General features: G+C 34.5%; 2 protein-coding genes across 2 annotated transcripts; one reads left to right on the forward strand and one right to left on the reverse strand.

The window, feature by feature from the left end:
• Positions 1–2,078: 2,078 nt before the first annotated feature.
• Positions 2,079–11,529, forward strand: LOC129315537 (cellulose synthase A catalytic subunit 3 [UDP-forming]-like). The gene is given in 16 exon segments (XM_054959308.1): positions 2,079–2,215; positions 2,819–2,963; positions 3,124–3,319; positions 3,931–4,151; positions 4,320–4,434; positions 4,555–4,732; positions 4,950–5,216; positions 5,296–5,641; positions 5,762–5,899; positions 6,187–6,312; positions 6,396–6,608; positions 7,926–8,025; positions 8,028–8,189; positions 8,719–8,921; positions 9,669–10,019; positions 10,547–11,529. Coding segments are annotated over 15 exon segments (3,225 nt in total). The 5' UTR covers positions 2,079–2,215; positions 2,819–2,939; the 3' UTR covers positions 11,132–11,529.
• A 1,419-nt stretch (positions 11,530–12,948) lies between these two features.
• Positions 12,949–18,125, reverse strand: LOC129315860 (protein DETOXIFICATION 43-like). The gene is made up of 14 exons (XM_054959979.1): positions 18,060–18,125; positions 16,585–16,673; positions 16,161–16,282; positions 15,668–16,030; positions 15,348–15,544; positions 15,112–15,247; positions 14,774–14,870; positions 14,557–14,657; positions 14,219–14,382; positions 14,070–14,141; positions 13,858–13,974; positions 13,670–13,765; positions 13,397–13,518; positions 12,949–13,227 (listed from the first exon to the last, which is right to left on the reverse strand). Exons 2-14 carry the CDS (start codon positions 16,662–16,664, stop codon positions 13,173–13,175), a joined length of 1,722 nt encoding a protein of 573 aa, XP_054815954.1. The 5' UTR covers positions 16,665–16,673; positions 18,060–18,125; the 3' UTR covers positions 12,949–13,172.
• Between the last annotated feature and the right edge of the window lie 1,948 nt (positions 18,126–20,073).

The following is a 20,073-nucleotide window of genomic DNA, read 5'->3' on the forward strand; positions in this document are numbered from 1 at the left end:
CCGCATACATTTAGGATCATAAAAGATTTTATGGAAAATAAAGTGAAAGAGAAACTATATGGAAACATTCTAGATATGAGGCAATCCATTTATTATGTTTTCTAAAAGCATTCATTGCAATGTGGTATAGGGGTACATCTAGAATAGATAACTAAATATTTCACAAAATCATAAAAAATGACATAAGTTTAGGGCGGGGATAGATTTTGTGAGAAATAAAGTGAGAAAAAAAAATGCATGGAAACACCCTAGATATGAGGCAAACCATTTAAAATGCAGGATAGGGATACTTTAATAATAGACAACTAAATACTTTACAAAATCATAGAAAACAACATACACATAGGATTTTAGTAGATTTTGTGAGAGCAAAAGTGAAAGAGAAGCCACATGGAAACACTCTAGATACAAAATGATCCATTTATCTTGTTTTCCAAAATCAATCATTGGAATGTGGTATAAGGATACATTTAGAATAGACAACTAAATACTCCACAAAATCATAAAAAATGACATACTTTAGGATCACAAGAGATTTTTTGGGAGATAAAGTGAAAAAAGCATGCAAATATTTTAGATATGAGGCACAATCCATCTATTACCTTTCTTAAGAGAACTCATTGGAATGTAAAATAGGGATACTTTTAAAATAAATAACTAGATACTTGACAAAATCATTGAAAACAATATATAAATAGAATCATAATAGAATTAGGTTTTTTTTTTTTGTGAGAAGAAAGTGAAAGAGAAATTGCATGAAAACACTCGAATACAAGACAGCCTATTTATTGCATTTCTCATAAGCACTTGTGGGAAATTGAAATGTGACATAAGAATACTTCTAGAATAGATAACTAAATATTCCACAAAATTGATATACATCTATAATTAAAGTTTTGTTCATGACCTTAACCAAGTGTCAGGGGTTCGATCTCTACTTAGGTATGGAAAAATGTTCTTTGGCTAGCTCTCCCACCTTTTGAGGTGCCTGACCATAAGCGAATCTGGATTAGTTTGGGCCATTGTTATACCTAAAAGATGGTTTGTCTAGGATATCGCATGCGTAAGCAAAAAAAAAAAAAAGTTTTGTTCATGACTAACATATGCTACTAGAGAGGATATGACACTGTTTATCCTCAACCTATTGTATATTTTGTAGAGTGATATCTGTGTCCCTTATAAGATAATTATAAACATTTTGATCCTCACTCGAAAAAAATCAATACAATAAATCATGACAATAAATTTCAAAACGAGTCATTGTTTCATTGGGTCAAAGTAACAAGAATCCTCTTACAAGTGTTCCAAATGACAGTCTCCCTATTTTTTTCCCCATATTTTTTCTCTCTAAACTCAAGCCATTCTCATGAAAAGAAAATTCATTAGTTACTTGATAAAATAAAAATATGAAAAGGTTAATTAATTTTCAGTAAATAGAAATATAATTTTAATTTTAGCCAACATGTTGAGTAGTTGGTAAATTTTATGAAGAGAATTAAAGTTTAAACCACAATTAAATTACTTTTTAAACAAAATGAAATTAATAGAAAAATATATCGTTGTTTACCAAAAAAAATCCTTCATACGTACCCTTATGATGCACGCAAACATGCTATGATTTCATAGAACTTCATAAAAAAAGCTTTATCCACAAAGAGTAAAAATAATTTTTCCATCAACTTTTATGTGTTTGTGTCTATTATTATCTTTCCACTCACATGACCTTTCTTTAATCCTGGGAGATAAACAAAGAAGTTTATGGAAAAGTTTTCACTTTTCATCCAACAACAAAGCCGTGTAACGTTAGACCATGTGAGTGACATGGCAAATTTTGATTGGCCAATCAATGTCCACACACGCTCGCAGGGCAACAGCTCAGATTCAGGCAATGTCCTTGTCAAATTGAAAACCCCAGCTGTTGCGACCTTGTCTGCCCACTGCCCACGCTGCTTTTTAGTTCTGTACTCAACAAACTTAAAAATAAATAATAAATAGTAAATCAATCTACGTCGCTACTATCAAATAAATAAATACACAAAAATTCATTTTTTAATTTTAAGAGAATAAATGTTGGGGAAGTAAGATATGGTTTGTGACCTTGTGTATGAAATGTGTTTCTCTGGTTCCGCTCACTGAAAGCTGTCGGCGGTGTGGTCTCCTTACTCTAAGCCGTTTTTCTGTATTTTGCGGATTTCCATTACATCTCCACGAAAGGGTAAGCCAGGTCTCTATGATTTCCCTCTCACGGTTAGTCAATGCGGTTTTGGTCTTTAATTGATGACTCCTCGTGAACGTCGTATGAGTTGTATCTCAGTTCTTGATAAGAATTGCTGAACTAGGATGACTCTACACTTTCTTCGTCTCTTTATTTTCGTTTATTTGGCTTCATTGTCGAAAAATCCTTGTGGGGCTTCTCACAATCTGGGTCTTTTATCTGTTTTGCGGTTGATCGGTGGTTAAGTTTGCTTTTTTGAGGCAATTTGCGCCTTTAAAGTGTTATACTGAAATATTTGGCTGCTGGGGAAAGCTAGGGAATGAAAATGGAGTCAACTTCTAAGTTTGAACGCTAGCAAGAACTTGAGGCTTGATTGATGATGAATATTGTGTGTGAAGTAAATTTCACTGGGAAAAGCAATTTGTTATTTCTGTCATGCATACCAACTCTTTTGTGGTTTAATTTCTCATGTTTCGTTTCATTCATCCGACATTTTTCTGTAATTGATCTTAACTTCAAAGATCTATACTTTTCCACTGTTGAAATTGCTTGTTGGATGGTAGAAAACTGTTTTAGGGTCTGATCGAGCTTCCTTTTCTACAGGAACAAAAGGAGCTGCTTTCATTTCTGCAAGAGAGAATGCTTCCAAATTGATTTTCTCTGCAATTATATAACTTATTGAGCTTGGACTATCATTTGATCCCTTAGAGAAAAGTAGTAGCTTATGGAGTCAGAAGGGGAAGCTGGGGTGAGAGTACTTCATATTTTCCATCTGTTCCCTCAAATGTTATAAAGTTATTCCTTGTTTGGTTGCACTTACTGTTGATTGATTCTCCATAACACTTTCAAGTTTCAATACCTGGTTTACTAACTTTTTTTTTTTTTTTTGGTTATACATATGCGATCAGGCAAAGCCTAAGACGGCATTGGGTGCCCAAGTCTGCCAGATATGTGGTGATAATGTTGGGAAGACTGTGGATGGTGAACCATTCATTGCTTGCGATGTTTGTGCTTTTCCTGTTTGCAGGCCGTGCTATGAGTATGAAAGGAAGGATGGAAATCAGTCTTGCCCCCAGTGCAAAACCCGGTACAAGAGACACAAAGGTAATAGACTCTATATAATGTTGTCTAGTGATTGTTAATTTTGACGACTCTTCATAGATATAATGCTAGAGTCATTCGCTGTTGGGATGGGTATACCAGAAAGTGTTGCAATTTGAAGAAATCATTCTATCTCAATGTCATATATCAGATTCTTTAGCTGAAGTTGGAACAATGTGTCCACTGCTTAGGCTATATTGGCTTTACTTACCTATGAGATTGGGATTCATTGAATAAGGGGGCTTGCACTGGTGCTTTATACTATGTGTGAAATTGATCAGTGGGGATCAGAAGGGACTTGGTTCTCAGTAATAAACTTATTCTGAGGTCTTTTATGCATAGAGTGCAGACTTCAAAACAAATTCATAGCATATTTGGGTCAGTATTTGCTAAGGAAGTTTCTTTTCCCACTCTAGTTCACCTTAGTTAACTTTCCTGTTAGCTTCATGTTACTTGTGGGTATATCTTGATGCCACAACTTCTGTTTTGATTTGCAATACCCTGTAATCAGGCAAAAAAAGAAAGAAAGAAAGAAAGGGCAAAAGGCAATGCCCTTAATTTTTTAGGAGCTGCTATTTTGTGACTCCCATGATTATTTTCCTAATTGATTCCAGGAAGTCCTGCAATTCTTGGAGACGGGGAGGAGGATGGTGTTGTTGATGATGGTGCTAGTGACCTGAATTATGATTCAGAGAATCAGAACCAAAAGCAAAAAATTTCAGAGCGCATGCTAAGTTGGCAGATGACCTATGGGCGGGCAGAGGAGATTAGTGCTCCAAATTATGATAAAGAAGTTTCTCACAACCACATTCCTTTGCTAACTAGTGGGCAAGAGGTCATTCATTTAGCTTCCTAACCTTACCTTCTGATATTATTTTCTTCTCTCTCTCTCTCTCTCTTTTTGGGGGGTGGGGGGACAATGCGCTTTCTCTTTCAACCACATATGGCAAAGATCCTTTAATGATATTTTAGTTGTTTTATTTTCATGAACCTTCAATTTCAGGTTTCCGGAGAATTATCTGCAGCCTCACCTGAGAGGCTTTCAATGGCATCCCCTGGAGTTGGTGGTGGGAAGCGTGTCCATTGTCTTCCATATTCATCTGATGTTAATCAATCACGTAACTTTTCTACTCCCTCTTGTTGCAATTATTCTCATTTATTATGCACATATATTGCTTTGTTTCCTCATGTAGCTATCTAATAGTAACTTGAGATACAATCTTGTATTTTTCTTGCAGCAAATATTAGGGCTGTGGATCCAGGATTGGGCAATGTAGCTTGGAAAGAAAGGGTTGATGGTTGGAAGATGAAGCAGGAAAAGAATGTTGTTCCAATGAGCACAGGCCAAGCTGCTTCTGAGAGAGGAGCTGGAGATATTGATGCTAGTACTGATGTGCTTGTGGACGATTCCTTATTGTGAGTATCTTCTTTCTTAGATCATGAGTGATAAATCTTGGTTGCAACTTCCAAGTGGATTTTTTAAAGCCATGCACGGTTTATTTCCATATTTTGGTATATAATGACTCACCCTGGAGTGTTTGTAATCAAGATGTTGTATGTGTAGTTGACAATTGCATGCTTATTAACCAAAGTCATTCAATTTAGTCACTTGTGTATATTATCTGTGTTGCAGAAATGATGAGGCTCGGCAACCCCTTTCCAGAAAAGTTTCAATTCCATCATCTAGGATAAATCCATACCGTATGGTCATCATTCTGCGGCTGATTATCCTCTGCTTTTTCTTGCATTACCGAATAACAAATCCTGTGCACAATGCATATGCATTGTGGTTGGTATCAGTTATATGTGAGATTTGGTTTGCCATTTCCTGGATATTGGATCAATTCCCTAAGTGGTTACCGGTAAACCGTGAAACATATCTCGACAGATTGGCCCTGAGGTAAAAATTTTAGATGTCTGGATTCTCTCTCTATTTTCATTTCGATATTCTTTTGATACTAAATTTGTGTGAGTTGCAGATATGACCGGGAAGGGGAACCATCGCAGCTAGCAGCTGTTGATATTTTTGTCAGTACTGTTGACCCATTAAAGGAGCCTCCACTTGTGACTGCAAATACTGTACTATCTATACTTGCAGTTGATTATCCCGTGGATAAGGTCTCTTGCTATGTCTCTGATGATGGTGCTGCTATGCTAACATTTGAAGCTCTTTCAGAGACAGCAGAATTTGCAAGGAAATGGGTTCCTTTCAGCAAAAAATATAATATTGAACCTCGGGCACCAGAGTGGTACTTTACACAGAAGATTGACTACTTGAAAGACAAGATTCAAACATCATTTGTTAAAGATCGTAGAGCCATGAAGGTAAGAGTGTGACCTATTAATTGGACTACACTACTCTGTACATGCACATGCATAAATAAATTGAGTGTTGGAATTCCTTAAGGGTGTCTTTTTATGATTACTTGCTTCTCTTCTTCACAGAGAGAATATGAAGAGTTTAAAGTTCGTATTAATGCACTTGTTGCGAAGGCACAGAAAATTCCAGAGGAAGGATGGGTAATGCAAGATGGCACTCCATGGCCTGGAAACAACACCAGAGATCATCCTGGAATGATCCAAGTAGTTTTCTTCTTTTGCTTGATTGATTTCTTCTGTGAAGAAAGATAGATGGCTTTGGACAGCTTGTTATGCTTTAATTATTAATTTTTGAATAAATTCCTAAAGTTGTTTCTATATCCTGCTCTTTTCAAGGGTACTTGTATTATGTTTCTAACTTTATAGTCAATCAAATATGTAAAAGTCTTATTCTATGCATCGATAAAATTTAATTGAAATGCCAAGGATGTTACAACTCACATTTTTGCAAGTGTATTGTTAAACCACTAAGCTGCATTCTCCATCTGTAGGTTTTCTTGGGCCAAAGTGGAGGGCTTGACACAGAGGGCAATGAACTTCCGCGTTTAGTCTATGTTTCTCGTGAAAAGCGTCCAGGATTCCAACATCACAAGAAGGCTGGTGCTATGAATGCCCTTGTGAGTATTTGCAACTGAAAATATAAGAGTTACTCACCTTTTGACACTTCTCTCACTAACAATGATTGAAATAATTGTTCCAGGTTCGAGTTTCAGCTGTCCTCACAAATGGACCTTTTCTGCTGAATCTTGATTGTGATCACTACATAAACAACAGCAAAGCCTTGAGGGAAGCCATGTGCTTTATGATGGATCCAAACCTTGGGAAACATGTTTGCTATGTGCAGTTTCCGCAGAGGTTTGATGGTATTGATAGGAATGATCGATATGCCAATCGTAATACAGTTTTCTTTGATGTAAGTATCTTATGGCAACATATTTATTTGTTCTCTGTTATTTAGCAATGCCTGATTTCAGTTACTGGTGTTGATATACATGGCATGTTATTTATTGTTCTTGGTGCATTTGGTTACATTTTGTGATCCTTCTTGGCATGTATCATGTATTTAAGTCTTAATTCTTGAAACTTCTCCTTTAAATATCCACTTCTACTCTTACTGGAGAAAAATACTACTTCTGTAGCTTTGTATTTTAAGTGCTGGATGTCATTTTCCAGCAAAGCTGAAATAGCAAGGCGTCTATATTACTTGTGCAACAAAAGCATTCAGAAAAAACTTCGACTACCTCCTTAAGAGGAGATATATATTTAGATATTAGTTTTTTTTTTTATCCTGACATGTCTCTACTGCATAAGAAGTGGGTGAAGTTGTTTTTAAGTCTGAGACTCTGTTTGGGTGGGGGTTGGGGATAATGGAATCTCAGACTCCCGGTGAGGAAAAGTTTAGTAATCAGAAGGAGGAGCATGCAATTTAACTTGAAAAAGTTGGAGCTCCCTCTTAGCAATGTTTGTTGCAGAGGTTGAGGAACCAAACCATTCTTCATGCCCCCAATATGTTGATGCTTGGCTTTCTGAGGGATCTTTCTCCTTCTCCACCCTCTTCCCCCCTTCCTTTTTTTTTTCAACCATCTTCTCTGAGATTCTCCTCAATGATGTCAGCCCCAACCAGAAAAATGTTTTTCCCCTTGGTAACAGTGAATTATCTTTTTTCCTTGATTGAGCCTTGTGTAGATTAGGTCTTTTATGTTTGGTTTGTCATTGTGAGTTGTGAACAGGTAATGCAATAACTATACACTATGTTAAGGATCTGTGTTCATTTAGAAGAGCTTCATTGTGCCTCAAGCCCTAGCAAGATAGACAAAAGTTCTAGACATAAACAAATGTAGAAAATAAAATTTTAATTTTAATAATGCATACAGGCGCACATGCATGCATACATATGTACGTATGTGTCTGCATGTGTGCTTGTGTACTTTGAATGACATTAATTCCTGCCTCATTAAGACTGGAAAACTATTTTTTATAATGCTTAGAAATAACATTTTATAAATTTCGTTGAAATGAACAATAATAAACGGGGGCAACAATGATGTGTGATGAGGAGTCTTTTACCTGTTCTTCCATACGTATATTTCTGCACTGTGTTTTCCCCCTTGTTTTCTATGCTTGTCTGCAGTGTGTCATGGTGATGCTGGCATTTGACATTGTTGAAATATCACCTTCCATGCTTAGTAGGTGATACTTATTACCCCTTTCATGTTGTTCTGCATGACAGATAAACTTGAGAGGCTTGGATGGGATTCAAGGCCCTGTTTATGTGGGCACTGGATGTGTCTTCAACAGAACTGCGTTGTATGGTTATGAACCTCCTCTCAAACCAAACATAAAAAGCCAGGATTGCTGTCTTCATTTTGTGGTGGAAGTCGAAAGAAGAGCTCAAAATCTAGTAAGAAAGGCTCAGACAAGAAAAAATCTAGCAAGCATGTTGACCCAACCATCCCCATATACAATCTTGAAGATATAGAAGAAGGAGTGGAAGGTAAGCCTTCAGCTATCTTTTATATGTGAATTAATATATGGTCTACATTTCAACTGTTTTGGTCACATTAGTCTTTTTTTTCCAATGCAATTCTCACGTTTAGTCATCAAGATTGTATCTATTTTTTGCGATTCCATTCTTGTATTCTTTATTCAACAGACAAGGGACCTTTAACTTTACTGCCATTATTAATTTAATTGCACAAGTTGAGTGCTGATTTCAGGTGTTTGCTATTAAGATTCCTAATAAAAAACCATGGCAGATGGGCATTTTTCAACTTTTCAGCACCCACAATTTGGTCTCCAAAAGAATTTTTTCCACTTGTGTTTGTCTGAGAACTTGATAGGAAGCACTTCAGAGATTTTACCCCAACTCTAGCCAGTCCATCAGTGAAATCATATTTATTTAAACCCTGCATTCTTTTTCTGTAATTTGGGTACATCTCTTTGGTTCATACTCTGCATGAAGGATTTTGATATTTGGTTACTTAGCTGCTCTTAAAGGATCTCTTGTACAACTTTATATTTAGGTGCTGGATTTGATGATGAGAAGTCACTACTTATGTCCCAAATGAGCCTTGAGAAAAGGTTTGGTCAGTCGGCTGTATTTGTTGCTTCCACACTTATGGAGAATGGCGGTGTTCCCCAGTCTGCTACTCCTGATAATCTTCTTAAGGAGGCTATTCATGTTATCAGCTGTGGTTACGAGGACAAAACAGATTGGGGAAGTGAGGTGATGTTTGATGTTTCATCTGTTTTCTTTCTGTTCCCAATTGCTTTAGTTTGTGCCATATATGACTAACAAGTTGGTGAATTTGAAGATAACGCATCCAGTAAATCACACATGGTTTTTATATTGGCAATATTGCGCTTAATAACATTTCACGTGATGGAAATGTAAATCTAAGCATCCTAGTTGGTCTTTTGTGGTTTGGTTTGAGCTTGTTGAATGAGTTGGTCTTGCATGGAATTGACCCATGTGCTTTGGCGTGAGAATGAGGGACTAGGGATGGGTTTGCCTAAGCATGACTGCAGTACAACTTGTCTCTATGTTGATAATTGCTTATATGTTACCTAATCCTCTTCTTCTGCAAAAAATTTATGGAAGTTATGGATGAGTTTTGGAATCTGAACCTCACCTTCTATATAATGTGTGATCTTTCTCATGAGGCATAGTTTTTCCCCATATTTTTTTTCTTGATTTATTATATTGAAGGGGATAAAGTTTATGGGCTCAACCTGGATCATTAGAACTTTGCTTATCTAGTCAATGCATGGAAATGTGGCCGGCCTTATTTTCCATGGTATGATTCCATCAGTCTTGCATTAAAAAAAAAAAAAAAGAAAGAAAGAGTGATATTGTAACATAGGGTGGGCTGGATTCTTTGCATGTCGATCATTATTTAATTATTAGCATTTCTGTTAATAGTTTGCAGTTAATCATCTCAAATGTAATCATGAGCTGCGTTCTTTTTAACAGATAGGATGGATCTATGGATCTGTTACGGAAGATATTCTAACAGGATTTAAGATGCATGCCCGTGGTTGGCGGTCAATATACTGCATACCAAAGCGCCCAGCATTTAAGGGTTCTGCTCCTATCAATCTTTCTGACCGTCTGAACCAAGTGCTTCGGTGGGCTCTAGGTTCTGTGGAAATCCTTTTTAGTCGGCACTGCCCCATCTGGTATGGTTATAGTGGAAGGCTCAAATGGCTTGAGAGGTTTGCATATGTGAACACCACAATCTATCCAGTCACTGCCATTCCCCTTCTCATGTACTGTACCTTGCCTGCTGTCTGTCTTCTAACAAACAAGTTCATCATTCCCCAGGTCTGTTATTTCTCCAAAATTATAAATTCTTGGTAACCAGTTTTTTGGATTTCTGGCTTTAAACCGATGTTAGGTGAGAAATTTTTCCTTAGAAGAGAAAAATAATAGGGAAAAAGAGTGTGTGGAAGAAACATCACCTGATATCAATTAATATTAATCATAATTATCAAATGTTATGACTTGTCATGTGAAGATTTGCTGAGATCATCTATCTTTGTGGTGTGTTATAGCGAAGTGATGTATCAATATTTTAAACAGGATTATTTTCCCTTTCAGAGAATTGCTTTTTCTGATTTATCTGCATCAAGTGATCCCTTACAGAAAATAGTTTTCTCTTACAAGAATTAAACTCTCCCAAGAATGTTGTTTCCTGGGAACGTTTTCTAAAACCTGAACCAAACATGGGAAATGCAACATTTCTAGGGATTCAAAAAGATTTCTCAAACTGAATGCTCCAGAACTTTTCAAAACCTGGTTTTTTGTGTTAACAATGTTCCAAGTCTGACTGATTTTGCTTTTGCTTACAGATCAGTAACATTGCAAGTATATGGTTTATCTCTCTCTTCATTTCCATTTTTGCGACGGGTATCCTTGAGATGAGGTGGAGTGGTGTTGGAATTGATGAGTGGTGGAGAAATGAACAATTTTGGGTCATAGGTGGTGTTTCATCCCATCTTTTTGCTGTCTTCCAAGGTTTACTCAAAGTGCTTGCTGGAATTGACACCAACTTCACGGTTACCTCCAAGGCATCTGACGAAGACGGAGACTTTGCCGAATTATACATGTTCAAATGGACAACCCTTTTGATTCCACCCACAACACTTCTCATCATAAACATGGTTGGGGTGGTTGCTGGGATCTCCTATGCCATCAATAGTGGCTACCAGTCATGGGGTCCACTATTCGGTAAGCTTTTCTTTGCATTTTGGGTGATCATCCATCTCTACCCTTTCCTCAAAGGTCTCATGGGCCGCCAGAACCGAACCCCAACCATTGTGGTGGTCTGGTCCATTCTGCTCGCTTCCATCTTCTCACTGTTATGGGTCCGGGTCGATCCTTTCATAACACGAGTCAGGGGTCCGGACACTGAGCAGTGTGGAATAAACTGCTAGAAAAACCAGTAGAGGAGAACTAGCAGGTTGAATATATCACTGTTGTTACTCTACTGGCTCAAACGAAAGTCTGGTATGAAATGTTGTGCTTGACTTGTATTTTGTTCTGCTGTGTTATGCCTAAATTATGTGCTGTTGATAGTTAAGTAGAAATTATTTAGTTAGCTTAGATTGTGTATGGTTCTGTGTAAATGGCCTTGAGCATACCTTCATGTTTCCTCGAGAAATTTCTAAGCAGCTCAAGGATCACATGCTTCATCTATTGTATCTTAAAATGGTAGTTACTGGTAGTTTGTGGGTGGTATGGCCTTTGGTCAACTTGAGAAGCAAACAGACAGACAAAATATGTATTATATAAATATAAATATAATGTGAAGTAGCTAGGTCATATTTTATGACATCGTGAATATTGGAATTTCATCAGTTAAATCACAATGGTAAATGTGGGACAATTGGCGTACCTTGAAGTTGTGAAAAGTTATCAAATCAGATATGATAATGCTATTTGACAGGTAAGGAATAAAAGTTGTAAATAGCATTGACTGTATCAATTGAGGAAAGAATAATGTTGGTGCTTCATCCAAATAATGATGTTTCAGATATTCTCTGTTTGTCTAAAAATTGTCAAAGCTTTCTTTAACTTAGGGTTGTTTTTAAATAATCTTAAAATTTTTTAAAAAGTTGGGTTCCTCAAACAACGTTTCATTAAATAGGCTTTTGGATGTTACAAAAAGGGAATAAAGGATTAGGTGAAAATATTATAATATCCCTGTCTTTCTTTTTTTATTAAATATCAATTAAAGATTAAAAAATTTTGAAATATTATTGCAAGACTAACTGATTTGAAAATAATATTAGGTGAGAAAAATTATAATATCCTTGTCTTTCTTTTTTTTATTAACAAATAGTTATTCGCTTGTTTGTTAATTAATAAATAATTTATATTTGATAAGAATTATTCGTTATTTGATAAGTTTAAAAATATGAAAAGTTTTTTGTGGAAAGGATAAAGTTGATTATGTTTCAATAAATAATCATATTAATTAACAAGTACTTATTTGTATTTAACAAAAAAATATTTGCTAATAACAAGTTAAGAATTTAAATGAACTTGATTGTGGAACAAGTATAAATTATGTTTCAACAAGTAGTAATTCTTTTCTTAACAAGTATCTAGTAACATTTAACAAGATACTATTTGCTAATTGACATGTTAAAGAATATGAAAGAACTTGATTGTAAGAGGGGACAAGTGCACATCTTATTTTAACAAATAGTCATTCGATAATTAATAAGTACTCATTTACATTTAACAAGAAATCATTTGTTAGTTGATAAGTTTTTAAAAAGAAAAAGAAAAGTAAGGGTATTATAGTCTTTTTTCATCTAAACTTATTTTCAAATCAGTCTCCTAATCTGCAATGATGTTTCAAAATTTTTAATCTTTATTTGATACTAAATTATCTTAGTGGTCCTTAAATGATATTTTTCCTTAAAAAATCCACTCAAATCAACTAATGTGTGTTTTCAAAGAGTTTCTTCATGGAGCATGAACTTGGCTTAGTTAACACACAATAAAATAATGAAAGCCTGCTTCTCATTTCTATATGTTATTGAGCGTGTTTAATTTATGTTGGGAACTATTAAAATTATAGTTTTGCTACAAGCAATTAGTTATTTGCTTTCATTAAGATCATGGTTTTAGTAGCTTTCATGTAAATCAAATATGGATTTAGTAGTTTTAGATAAGTTTATCTTTTCAATGAGAAAAAGAGGCATGATCAAAGTGAGTTTTCTAAATTACACACGCAGGAATCTGAACCATACAAGTTCACTGTGTATGTGAACAAATTTATATATAATTGACTTGATACCACGTAATCACAATTAGTAGGATACATTTAAACATCAACATGATAATAATACTGGGAAATGATCACAACACTGAGAAGAACATATGTCTGCAAAAAATATAACTACGTAGAGGGATCATGATAGAGACGAAAAAAAAAAAGTGACACAAATCCCTCAATCTAATCTTCTAAGGCAAAGAACATCTCCTAAGAAAATGCCAAGGTCCAGTTCCTGTCCCCATCCTGCACATAAATTTAGAACGCCAATTAAATCACCGTCGTCATCATAATATAATGTCTGCACAAACTTTCTTTTCATGATCATTTTCATTGTTCTTTCATAGTTTTTACATCATAAGTACTTGACTTTGCTGCAAAATTTACAAGGATAGTACAGAGCTGGTAATGTTACCTCCAAACACCAGCAAACATGCGCAGACCCATATAGATGGTTAGTGCAATCCATATTCCAATGAAACCGTTGCTCTTACAGAGAAGGAATAACGAGATAATACTTGCTATTGACACCATGACCTGGACATGAACATTAACATGGACATTATGACATGATGATAAAATTTAAAGTACTATATAATATTTAACAGTCTCAGATTTCTGATAAATGCAAGTTATTGTTTGATGTGTTCTTAATATTTTAGAAATTGACAAGGGAATGGAAACTTGCCAGGGAGTAAGCAGAATAGGCAAAATCAGATGCTCCAAAGTTGACCCCATCAAAGACAAAGGCTAAGGAATTGATTGGCTGTGTAGCAGCAATAAACTGGTAGATACATAGTAAAAAACATAAAATAGTTAGAGTGTTCATACATCACTAGATTAATCACTATAACATTCAAAGATGTTTGTATGTACCGGAAGGCCTATTTTGATAAGGTGCAGGACATTAGCATTTTGGGAAAAGACTCCTGCTCCAAAGTACAAACCAACCCCAACTAACAGAGAAAGTCCTAATCCCAGAACAAAACCCATCTGCAACAAGAAAAAATAGTTCATTCTTTAAAATGTTGATTGTGAGAGAAGTAGATAATGGTGAAACATATTACTATGCATAGAATTTTGACTACCTGTAGTACTCTGGTTGCAACAGATGTTGCTTTGTCATAGTCTTTCTCAGCAAAGGAACAAGCCAGAATTGCCTGTAAGACAGAGTCTGTTTATAATCACTTGTTTGTGTGTTTTTTGGGAATACAGAAGAGATTGAATAAATTTTTACCTGTACGGCAACAGCTAAACCATCAGCAAGAAGGGAAGATGTCAGCCAGACTTGAAGGCAGGTTTGAAATGCAGCCATGGGAATTGAGCCCAGTCTTGCTGCCAATGAGGCTGCCAGAGTTACACAGAATGTTACTGCTACTACTCTTGCTAACAACAGCCCTCCTGTGTCAAACCACGCACAAGTTGAACATTAGTACAGCAAACTAATCTGTGAATTCATCTTTCCTATGCAGTAACAACGAAATAGAAGGAAAAAATGATGGCCATGAATAAAGATAAAAAATTGAGGACATTGAGATTTTGAATATGACATGCACTAAGAAATGAGCCCCTCACCATTTTTGAGAAACCTGAAAATCTGCAAATCCTTGATACTGGGAGGTAAGAGATTCACTTTCTTCATTAGTATCATGAAGAGGACCACTGCCATTATGTACCTAAAAAGATCGGTGAAGAGGTTGAGTTACACAATATGAGATTACTTGAGAACACTTGAATTACATTAGAAAAAACAAACAAATAAAAATTAATAGAAATTCATGGGAACACTTACTGGGATAGAACATGTGCAATGGCTGCACCTCTGAGTCCCAACTTACATTTAAATATAAGTATTGGATCCAAAATGACATTTGCGGCATATCCCAAAACTATACCAAAACAAAAATATAAATGAGCCAAGTTAGAGAAGATATTGGTTAGTTTCTTTTTGCTGAACACTTGTTAAAATGCTAGGTGGTGTGACAAATCTAGTTTAGACTTATTTTGTTTCCACTTCTCTTCTAGCATATATAGTTGAAATCATACTTTCTTCATGTAAAAAACAAAAGTGAGAACAAATCTATGAAAGTACAGGTGTCATCTATAGCATAACCTAAGATCTTAACCCACCAATGACATATAAAGGAGTTTTTGTATCCTTGAAGCCTCTGAAGATTCCTTGCATGGCCAAGGAGAGAAGAACTGCAGGAGCACCTAGTGACCTCAATCTCAGGTACTTTATTGCTGGGACTAACATTGGAGAATCCTACAGATTAGAAATAACTCAGTTATAATAAAAGCTTACAGAAGTACATTTTCCTGCGTTTCATATTTCAAGGAGGACGTGAAACATCAAAGTTGCTTACTTGTTTCAAGCCCATCACGCTTAATAGAGGTTTTGCTGCACATACAAGAGTTACAGCTTGAAGCAGGCCAAGAATTGTGCCAAAAAGTAAAGCTGTTGATGCTGAAGCAATGTTTTTCCTCTTTTTGCTTCCAATAATTGCCTTATTCTTACCACTACTAACAACAGAAGACGACTTGCATTTGTTTGTGTTTGTATCTGTTATGAAAGTCTGCTGAGTTAAAATGCTAAAATTTTAACTGGAACTTTTGGTTTGGCCTAAAATATCATGCCATAGGAAGTGATAATTATTGATACCAGAGAGCGATAGAGAGAAAGTACCATGTTTACAATTTGTATCGTTCTTGTCAGCAGCAGCTGTGTCCAAATTCTCTGGGGAAGGATGTTTTTTCATAGAGAAGTCTTTCATTTGACTGTTTTCAAGTGAAGATTTCCCAAGACTCTCGGTGGTGTCTTTGGACGACCCTTTCTCCAAGTCTTGAAGAGAATCATCCTCAGGCACGATTGCTTCTCTGGCCTTAGTACTGTTAAAAGTCAAGCTCTTCTCTGCTTCTTGAACTTTCCCAATAGTATCTTCCTCAGCAACAAAGGAAGTTGTGATACTCACCAAAGGGAATATGGTGATCCTTGATGCTTGGTTGAACAATGCAATAGAAACTCCTGCAGCAGCAAGCTCCACAGGTCCTATAAATGGCCAAAAAGGGAAGAAAAAAAAAACAGGAAACAGTTCAGGTTAGGAATATGTAATAATTTAGTTCAGAAATCTAAAGGAAAGCCTCATTGAAAGGAAGTTTTGAAATGAGAAGACATATACCTAAGTGGCCTATGAATGCAGTGTCAATGAGAGAAGCAATGGGATCAGCAGCAACAGCCAGAGCAGCTGGGAATGCAATTCCTAGTATCTCCTTTCCAAGAGAATCCAGCTTGAAAACAAGTCTAGATCACCCCATGAATTAACGGAATCAAGGGTATTAGTCCAAATTTGCTTTAGAGATTTATGCAGTGAGATGTATTGAGCAACAGAGATATTCCCCAAGACACAAAAAATCAACAATGAGGAAGCTAATAACTATAATATGGTTTGAGAGTTGGAGAATAAATCTTAACTGTAATTGAGATTATAACTATTTTATCAATGCTTTGGTTGAGAATAATTTATTTCTATTTCTATATTTTTCTTACCAAATAAAAATTCAGATAGAGGAGGAGGCTGATGATCATTAAAGATAGGTTTGTACCTTGCTTCTTTGAAGAAAACAAAGAGAGGCATCTTCCACTTGTTCTTGGTAATTGCATGCAAAGTGCTATTCTCAGCCATGATGATATTCTATCCAAAGCATGCATGAAAGATCAATTAGAAATCATATTTGGTTGATTAAATACAGACAGAATTATTTTCATTCTATGTTATTCAGTTTAAAATTAAAAATTAAGCTTTAAAATTATATCTAAATAACAGAAATAATTTTTTTTCTCAATTTTCCACCAAAAAACTTTTCTCAGTTAAAAATATTTAAATTAGGTTTTTTATGTGATTTTCAGCTAGTGTTGGCCACCTCCTTCTCCATTAGCGAAACTTAAAACAGGTTTAGTGGGATATGAATGTTTCCTGTATAAATTTCAACTCACAAAAAGACAAGACAGATTGTGCTCAAGCCCATAAAAGTTTGAAAGTGGAAACACACGTCTCATTATAAACACATTTATTTAACTTAAAGTTACACGTTCTGGCCTATAAAAAAAAAAAAAAAGTGATTGCTAGAGCGTTTAATTTTAAGGAAAAGAATTGTAGTATTGGAGTGTTCAACTAATGTATCCGTGCCAAAAACCAGACAGGACGCCGCAAGATTAAGGTTTGACTCATAACACTGCTCAATGGAATTCGGATCATGTCATTCATTGGTTGTTACAGTCATTTTCTATTTGCAAAGTAAGATTTGGTTTTGGATTCTTAACTATTATATTCCAACTGTAACCCACGTTTCACTTCAGCTAACTTTAAACAGCTCATCCGAATTGGGAATATACTCATATGCTATAAATTTCTTAGAAGTATAATTTTCCAAATAATTATTTGTCAGGGAGCTGAGTTAGTAATTTGGGCAGGCCAAATTTAAGTTGGATTGGATTTAAAATACTCAAACATATTTATAAAAACTTATATAATTAAGTTTGGCTTTAACATCTCAAACTTTTAGATTTATTCAGGTCGGCTTAAATACTTCACTTGTTAAAAATCATTTTATTTTTTCTTTATTGAGTCAATTTCAATTTTTACCTCAAAAAACACTACACACTTTTTATTTTTACCTTTTCTACCATGAGACCAAGCATTGAAAATGTAAAAATGAAAGTATATGAAGTAATCTCTTATGTTGATTTTTTCTTAATATTTAAAAAAATTCAAAACAAACAGTAATTGAAATATTAAAACTTCATTTATTACTAAAAGTCAAGTTTGTCCTAAAGTTGCATGCAAGAGCACAAACAATTTATGGGGGGGGTGCATGAACTCTAGTAATTCTGATATTCTATATGCATGTGTATGCTATTATTTAATAAATGTAAGAAATTTTTCATGAAGGAGACTATCATGTTTATCATAGAAATATACTGAAATCATATCAACTAATCAGCAAAGACATGCAGAATGAACAGCAGAAGAAGAAACACACACACACACACACACACAACAACTTTAAGTATATCATACCTGGGAATTATATATATGTATGTGGTTGAGATGTAAAGAAGAGAGTGAAGCTCTCTCTCTGGTTGGCTTCAAAACTTCATACAAAGAAATGAGTGATAGAGTGCTCCTTTTATAAGTATTCTTTGCCCACTCACCGCTCTTCTCTTTTCCTAAAGCTTTTTGATTTATTATTATTATTATTTTGTTTCATTCCCTTGTTTTAATTATATATATCTGTGTGTATGTAGTTCTCAAACATAGTTTATACCTCACTAATCTCTTCTGTTTGTCACTTGTTTTCAATTCCCACATGATGATCTTCTTATCATATCGCTCACAGAAAACTTAGATGTAGTTTTCAATGTAATTATTATCATATCATTCATAAAAAAAAAAAAAGATAACTAAATAGCCATAAAAAGGACTGATGGTGCTCAGTTTGTGCATTTATATCTTGAAAACATATTCTACTTTTTGATGATAGAGAAATCCGAATACACTATATTTATTTATTTATATTTTCCCAAAAAGCACAAGTGTTTTTTTTATTCATCGATTTGTTTTTTCAATTTTAGTACTTATCATGAATTATTTTAAAAAATTAATTTTGTAAATTAAAGTGTTTTGAAGTAAGTGATTGAGAGTTTGAATCGATACATCGCAACCCTTATATATATGTGTGTGTGTAACATCTTGATTGAAAAGGATGTACCTATTATCTTTAAATATCTTGAGGAAAATAATTTGTGCTATTGGTGAGACCTCATCTTGTACTAAAGTAATATATAATTTATTCCGAGTGTGAGGGAAGGTGGAAGGAACAAGAGAGGAAAGTCGGAGACACGCACTTTCACTAAATAGGGTGGTCATGTTGAAATATATAGGGAAAATAGCAACCAAAAACTTATATATAAAATTTATATCAATCAATGATAAATTGTTATTAAAACTTGAATGAAAAACAAACGCAAATGAACTGTTATTAATTTAAAATTAATTTTTAAAACTTGATGGATACTTGTTGATAAAAGAGTAATCTGAATTGATAAATATCCATTTAAATTTTAAAAATGGTTAATCTTTAACTAATGTAAATTTCATATAAAGGTCCTTGATTATTATTTTCTCAAATATATAGACACACACACTTTATATATTTTTTATAACCATGGAGCTATTTATATTTCTCTCCATATCCCATAATCTAAATGTGAAGAGAAATACTTTAATAAAAAAAACATGTATATTAAAAAAAACTCAAAACAATACTAATTCATTAATTTAAGTTAAATAAACCTTTTTTTTAATTGGTCCAAGTATAATGGCGTAATATTTAAAGGGTAAAAAGTTATTGCATAAATATGGTGCATCACGTCACTCTTACGATGTTTATGTTAAATTCATTTATATATCACTTTAAATTATTTTAATTTCTTGCATTTTTCTCCTTCCCTCATTTATGATAATGGTAGAGATAGAGAAAAGATAATAAATTAAAAAAGAACTATATTTCCAAAAAATATTAAAAATAATGACACATATAAAGATTTTATTTGATTGAACTTATATAATTTTATTAGATAGAGCTAAATAATAAAAACGTGGGTAAGGAAGGTGGATGCAATGTATATTTTTCCCAACTTTAGGTTACAATATATAATATTGTGCTTTCATTTCGTTCCCTACTGGGTGATGCGCATATTTTTATTCCCATTTGTGGCCTAAGTGGGATTTCCAATACCTCCCCAATACATTATCTCCAGACTTAGAAATTTCCAATGTGCCTTCTGACCTAAGTTTTCTAGCTTCAGGCATTTGTCTTTTTGTGCAAATATGCATTGTTTTATGTATAGAGATTATTTATTTTGTTAATTATATTGTTGGAGGAGCACTCGTAATTAAACCAAAAGTTAATCAGAGATTTTAATTGTACGTAATATTTTGTTTACTTAAATAATTGCACCAGCTTAATTAGCTTCTTTGTTTATATATATGGTAGGAATAATAAGCTTGTGACTATTATATTTTGACCTAA

Source organism: Prosopis cineraria, unplaced genomic scaffold (genome assembly GCF_029017545.1).
Source record: "Prosopis cineraria cultivar Desert tree isolate PC_DT_omini unplaced genomic scaffold, ASM2901754v1 PC7, whole genome shotgun sequence".
Taxonomy (NCBI): domain Eukaryota; kingdom Viridiplantae; phylum Streptophyta; class Magnoliopsida; order Fabales; family Fabaceae; genus Prosopis; species Prosopis cineraria.